Raw genomic sequence first — 7,331 nt, 5'->3', positions numbered from 1 at the left:
CTGCACTGTAAATTTAACTCCCAGGCTCCCAGTTCGACAGGCAAATCCCGGCTGAGGGACACAGCCACTTCAGAATTTTGTGGTTTGGTTGTTTTAATGTGAAAGGTAAGAAGAGTCACCAACTGGCTGCTCCTCAGCTCACTAAATGATGAGCATCTGCCATCGCTGTAATTGTGAACTCAGGTCTGAAGTGACTCACCTTGTTTTGATTGCTCCACAATGCAGAGAAAATGAATGTGTAAGTATTTTAATCAGTTCTTCAGCTGAATACTCTACAGGATTACTTTCGCCATGAGTAGCCAGATCTGCTGTGGGCTGCAACTTGAATTAAACACATTCTATACGCTCACTTTATTCTTAATAAAAACATGGGATTAAATCAAACAGTCCAGAGTCATACACAGAGTTATGATCCAATTAACACACGCTATTTGGTCTGCCGTATTGAATGCAATCATTATGTGCAAATCCATTTTGCAGAGGTAAATGCAGATCAAATGCACCACACGGTACAGAAACAGTTGGTGTTTCGCCTGACAGTTCTTCCTTCACCCAGGTATGCTCTACATCCTCAAATCCACAGCTGAGAAGTTTTAATGGGCCTTGAGGTGACTTTCACATTGGTCTACGTGAGAGGAGAGTCACTAGCAGCAACACTTTCAGGGCACTAGCGGAATATTTCTTAAAAGCGCTAATATTTCCCTGTATACAATCACTTCTGTAGAAATCAAGCACCTACACAATAGAAAGTACACAGACATTATAAGCTTATAAACAGAACATCACCCAGTACCAGGTAACAGTAATACAATCTCCCAGGCACTTGAAAGGTGCTGACAAATACAAAGAGAATTAAAATGCAGCTTGGAGAACATTAGGATGGACACGGTCATTTGAAGCTCTTTAAAGAAACAACCCGAGCAGGCAAGAGCAAACAACCGGTACCGCTAAGGCACATTCAACAAATTCCGAGTCTTCAAAAACGCTTCCAAGGTGATGCTCACGGGGCCCTTCGCTGCCAACTCAATTAGGCGCATCTTGATGACAGAAGGAAGCTGAGTATTTTAATTTGTCACTTGTTGAGAAAGGACTGTGGTCCCAAGGACCTGAATGCCTATTCCTGTGGAGGGATGTACATGTCAGAATAACTGGTTTGGAGTTATTTAATAAGCTTGTTTTCCTTAGGATTTGTCAAAAAATCAGGTTCACGCTTCTCAATTCATGCTTTGAATACTGAAGTTATTTCAGCATGTGATTGTGTTTCCTGACTCAAAATTCCTTTTACTAACAATAAAATCCCGTGTAAACACAAGCCTACTATTTTCGGTGTTGTAACTACCTCCATATTTCCGGCCTTTCAACCTGATTAGAGGTAGAAATGTTTTCAAAGTTTCAAAAATGAGGCCATGTTACCAACAACTTCCCTGTCTGCTGTACTGGTGAGGTCGTGATAAGATAACTACGTTTTCTGTTCCTTGATTTCTTCAGGCAAGATTTCTAAATATTAAAGGTGAAGCAAAAGTTAATTTTAAAGTTGCCTCATATCACTGCTACGTTTGGGTTCACAGTTTTATGGTCTCAACGTACCCAATTTAAAGTAAAAAATTGCCCTTAGCCAGAAAAGTAATTTATATTACAGCAAAACCAGGCCCCAGGGAGAAACCATGCAGAAAAAAATTCATCTGTTCCCTGAGAAATGTACAGTCTAAATTAGCAGAGATTCCTTTACATTGGCTCCCTCTTGATAAATACAGCAATACAGATGCCAAGCTGAGAGTGGCAAGAAGATAGACTCGTTTTTTTCCCCTGCATTAGTACTACTTAGTGCTCATGCCAGTAATGGTCAGGAGCTGCCTAATACTTTAAGAAGTCTATACGGGACCCATATTATAAAGGCACAGAATTTCAGCATCATGCTGTAATCATAGTTCACCTAAGAGTTCAAATCTGAGTGGGAATGTCTTGTCTGTACTTTAAAGATGAACAAAACGAGAAACACTTTTACTAGCAGCACCGAAGACAGCACGGATCGTGCCTTAGAGGCATTACACCCCGTCACGGAAGAAAAGACAATTCAAGAGCGCTTGCTTTTGAGATTCAGAACATGCAGAATAACTCCACGGCTCTCAGAAACATCGCTCTCCCCTTCCTGTGAAGGTACAGCTAAACGGACCTACCTTAAATGGACCATATCTACAATTGTGGGAAACGACTCATTACAAAAATAGGAAAACCTCTCCGTGAATTCATCTGGGCAGATTTCACTACAGTCCACAAAGAAACATGCTGTGGTTGTTCGCTGAATTACAGAAATCTCTGGAGAACGTTGGAAAGGATCTTACTATGCTGATCGGATCCACAAGAAAAATGAACATTGAGAGATCAGTGCCCACTGAGTTTTACCCGATTTGATATTCTGAAAGTGCCACGCTATTTAAGTCAATTGCAGACATGAGGTGCACAGAGAGGAGCTGCAGGAAACATTTGCGATATCCCATCATAAAATAACTGCCAGAAAGACAGAATCTGCAATTTTAGTTCCCTTATAACTTGGGAACAAATTTTTAAAAAGCAAGATAAGGTGTCTGATGCAATGAGTTACTCAGATCCCAGTTCAGCTGCATCAGCCGTATACCGAAACTACCTGCAGGGCCTGTAAGTTGCTTCACAATAAGCAAAGAGGCCTTTGTCATTTTTTGGCAAATGGTGTCTCATCTAATAAAACTGATTTACTCAGATCCTTTGAAACCTCTCACAAAGTACACATACATTGAGCTACGTGAAATTTAAAATCTAAGAGCTACAAAGACCATCATCGTGCGGAACTTGTTCCTCAACGCTAACTATGGTTTGCCTCCTGAGCTCAATTAAATCAAGTTGTATTCAGAGAAGAAGGACACAGCTCAACTTGGACCCTGGACTGACACCAAGGGGCACAAAAAAAAAAAGTATAAGCCTCTGAAATTTGCTTCAAGTTCACTGTGAAGTAGGCAAACAGTAAAATCTTATGTGATTTTATAATCAGTTTTAACCTTACAATTGCTGTTTAAGAATAAAAACTTAAAGAAACAGAAGTTTCAACATCAATTTTTTGGCAAATAGGTGCAAAGTAATGCAAAAATAACTGCTGATGTGGTTGGAAATACATCTCGAGAATCTATTTTCCCCAAAGGCAGTTTCGTTCTTCTCGGTTACATCTTACTCCCCACAGCATTAAATGCCTTGGCACGTTCTTACTTCTGCAAGAACAATAAAGCCGTGCTCAGAGCGAAGAGCAGAGCAGAACAATTTAAATCCACCTCCTTCCTCACCCTTTTGGCTTGCAGGGTCTGTGACCATCAGAGGGGAAGAAATTGAGTCACCGATGTCGCAGAGCTCACATGCAGAAACTGTATAAACCTCAGTAGAAAATGATTTAACCAAATTGGTGCAATCTCTTCAGCGAACGAGCCCTCTGTCACATTCACTTCCATAGTGGTTTGTAATTCAGAACATACTTCAAACTGTACAGCTATGATTCTCCCCTGAATGAGCACCAAATGTGTTTATTGGATTAATAATGTTTTAAAAAAATCTTATAATGCAAGATTATTACACTGAAGTTAAGCTTTGGGCCACACCTTAAATCCTCCCTGTTCATAGCGGCAGTGGCTGAGCACATCTAAACATCCACGGCCAAAACGACCACGGAGGTAAGAGCCCGGGGGAGTCACACCGCGGCTCTGCCAGGCAGCTGTTATCACCCCTCCACCACGGTCGCAGGAGGGATTGCGGAAGCACTTTTCATTTCAAGGTTTCTCTTTGCAAAACTGGAATTACAGCAGCTGATTTTGTGCTGAAGCAGATAAAAAAAGCACGTATCACCCATTTAATTGCCTTCAAATGAGAGCAGTCACTTCCAGCTAAAGAAGCAACCGCATTTTAAACCATTCCAGCTATTTCTGCAGCGTTCATCTCACAAAAGCACTGATGGCTCTGTGATGTGCTGCTTGCAGTTATGTTACTCAAGACTGAAGTCAGATACTCTATTAACAAGTAATTAGAGTTCCTGAGGTATTATATGATAATAAGGCTGGGATAAATTCTTGACAGTGAAATTGTTCTCGAGTTTGAATTCCTGGGAGAAGGTAACATCTCAATAAAAAGTTCCAGCTATTCTTGGCACGAGGACAATGCTATCTATAGAGTCATTCTAGTAGAGTATTCTGTATGGCGTAGTAGATTTGTGCCAGGAAATCAGAGAGCTAATTACCCTGAAAGCATCTGATGTACAGATAATCTGGAATCGATGCATACAGAGAAAGAGATTATCTTCAATGGCATTGCTTTTCCTTGTCTCCAACCACTTTCTACTGAGTCCAGAACGCAGCAGGGTGACAGATTGCAATGCCACTTGCATATTACATATTAAATATGCATTTAAATAAATATTCTGCTTTTTGCAGCTGCCTGTCTCATGGCTTGTAAAACACCAGGAAGATGTTATTAAAATCTATCCCTCTGCAAAGGAGTGATGTAGTTCCTTGACCAAGGAAGTACCTAATAAACTGACAACAGCTTTTGATGGTAGCTGAAAGGACTGAAAGGCTCAAAGCTTCTCCGTCAGCCCCGTTTAAGGTCTGACACAGATCTTTTAATGAGATCAGACCACCGATTTTTCATTTGTAAGCAAATCTTACCTATTGAAGAGGTGTTGAAATCTGTGTGCTTTTGAGGTTAAGGCAAGGCAGGTAAGGCAGCTTGAGGATCCTTCCGGACTTAGCAGGCCCTGTTCAGGACACAGATTTAGTTCTAAATAGGGAACGTGAGAAGAGGGCTGCCCTCAGGCCAAACTGACCCAGGGGAGGACCACCAGCTTCAACCACATCAACTCAGCCAGTGCCAAGTTCCTTCTGGATGAATATTGCAGAAGTTACTCAAACCAGGAGGGCAGACTGCTTCCTGGTCACCCTGAATGCTGGCTGCCACCTTAGGTAAATAAACACAAGGAAGTCCACAGGCTGCTCTGCTCAATTTGGACAGCCAGCAGGCTCGGACTGTAAGCAGACTTGGTAGGTTTTTTCCAATAGATGCCGATGCAGAAGCACACTTAAATCCCAAAACATGAGAAGACAGACAGTCTGTAGCAAAACCTGATTTTACAAATCAAAGCAGAGCAAATGAACCATTTTTTTATTCACATCCCTTATTCAGTGAAAGGAGTTCACAGACGTAGCACCTTGAAAAAGTTTAGTGTGCATTACAGTATTTTTCATTCAATTGTGTCAAAGTACAGGTCACAGCTTTCGCTCACAGTTTCCACAGCATCAGCTCTGGGAACAAGAATTCAATTCAAGTTTGCTTTTTGACTAAAAACATAGCTACATTCATTTCAGCAAATGTATACCTGAAATACCCTGTTATGATTTTGGAAGCAAAATCATTAAGTTAAAAAGGAAAAATTACTACAAGAATGCTATAAATTAATAAAAAGGTTTATAAAATTTTTAAAATAAAAATCTGTCTCGTCAGATATATACTGTATATATTTAGCACTTTAGAATTAATGGTAATTTCCGGGCATCATCATCATACCACGTTACCACTTCACCCCCTACATTCAAGTACAGATTAGTTGATCCCATGCTGTTGTGACCAATTCCTATTAAAGCTTTCATCCTTCATAGCTTTCACCAGCCAGTCCCTCTCGTTCTCCTCGTCAGAGTCACTCATATCACTGGAATCAGCAGCCAGGAGACGAGAATAATTAATTTTTTTCTGCCGCGGCAATTTAGACTGGACAATTAAGATCAAGAAGAGCCACAGCACCAGGCACACGCACCACGCCCTGTACAGAACTGCCAGGCCAAAGTGCTTCACGACAAATCCCCCTGCAAAACTGCCCAAACTTGCTCCTCCACCGTAGCAGAGGCTCTGGAGGACAGCGTGCAGGGACCTCTCCATGCCTGGAGTGGCTATGTCATCCACCGTCATGTTAACCACCCACCACAAAGCACCGCTACTGAAGGCGGATAAAATCTGGACAAGAAGAACTGACCACGCAGTCCACAAGAAGGAGTAGCACAGAAGCTGTACTGCCAGGAGGCTTAGACTGACTGCAACAATTCTGATGCTCGAGAAGGTCCTCAGCAACTTCCCTTTGAAGAAATAAAGCAAAATTTCAGCAAGCAGCCCAACAGCCACGGAGAGCCCCATGTACAGCTCACTGCTGCCTCGGTCCTGCATCTGCCAGAAGAGAAAGTTCTGCACCGCAGACCCAGCTGCGCCTGCGAGGAAGACTGTGATGGCGTACAGGATCGCTCGGCCATCGCTCCACAGGAGGGCCAGGGCTTTGGCGGTTTTGTTAACATGGTCGGTTCTCTTGGGAACATGGATGGGAAAAAAGACACTGACAAGCAATGAGAGTGTTATCAGGAGAGCATAGCCATAGAAATGGACAGCGAGGCGAGTGATTGTACTGCTGAGGAAGCAATGCAGTTGATCCACGAATATGGCAATGCTGCAGGCGCCTACAGATGCACCCAGGTAACTCCAAATCCACAGCTTGCCATACTTGTCAGTCGCATCAACGAAGTCGAGATATTCATAGAGATTCTCATCCACTGTCCATTCGAGAGATGTAGCCAACAGCTCCCAAAGCACGACAGCACCCAGTACCATAAGAAAAATCTGATGCTCTCTGTCCTGAAAGATGTTTTGCACCGCCTCAAAGCTGACATCTTGAGCGTCTTTCCGGTGGTCTGAAAGGTTTCCAGACTCGTAAGAACCTCCAACAGTAGGAAGAGTTGTTTTAAACAAAGAGAGCTCATTACTTTCAGTAGGATAAAGGCTTTCTTCAGCATTACCAGCAAGATCTATCGCAGCAGAACCCAGACCGCTCGTTTCCTTCTCGAGTCCACGTAAGGGAGGTCTGTAGGGAGCTGGCATTTCTGGTTCTCGTGTCTCCCAGTTAACTGCTTCCACAGAAGCTGTCCAGCCAGAGGGACCATCGGAGTACCCATTTGTCTTTGTATCGCCTTCACCAATCCCTCTGCCTTTTTTCTCGAGCGTGTCTGTCAGGCCAAATAATCCCTGGAAGGCTGCACTGGTTAGCGTTGGCTTTCTGCTCGCTATTAAAACACCAGCCGTCGTTTTCACCATTTCCTTTGGCACAGCTTTTGCGTTTGTAACAGCACTCATGTGGCTGCTCGTGCCCGGACCGGGCACTGTGGCGGCGGCCCCTCGGTCACCCAGCTGCTGGCTGGCGTTGCAGTACTTGTACCCCGCGTCCCCGTCGGCGGGTGGGGCGAGGGGGAGCAGCAGGCCGGGCCCCGCCGAGCCCAGGCAGGAGC

The 7,331-nt window shown here is 43.5% G+C and overlaps 1 protein-coding gene across 1 annotated transcript; it reads right to left on the bottom strand.

Moving 5' to 3' along the window:
* Nucleotides 1-5,163: 5,163 nt before the first annotated feature.
* MFSD6L (major facilitator superfamily domain containing 6-like) lies at nt 5,164-6,927 on the bottom strand. The gene has a single exon (XM_009334068.1). The coding sequence runs from the start codon at nt 6,925-6,927 to the stop codon at nt 5,611-5,613; it is 1,317 nt and encodes a 438-aa protein (XP_009332343.1). The 3' UTR covers nt 5,164-5,610.
* Between the last annotated feature and the right edge of the window lie 404 nt (nt 6,928-7,331).

The sequence above is a fragment of the Pygoscelis adeliae genome, unplaced genomic scaffold (genome assembly GCF_000699105.1).
Source record: "Pygoscelis adeliae isolate BGI_AS28 unplaced genomic scaffold, ASM69910v1 Scaffold11, whole genome shotgun sequence".
NCBI lineage: Eukaryota > Metazoa > Chordata > Aves > Sphenisciformes > Spheniscidae > Pygoscelis > Pygoscelis adeliae.
The sequence above is the reverse complement of the archived record's forward strand: the minus strand, read 5'-3'. Positions and strand labels throughout refer to the sequence as shown.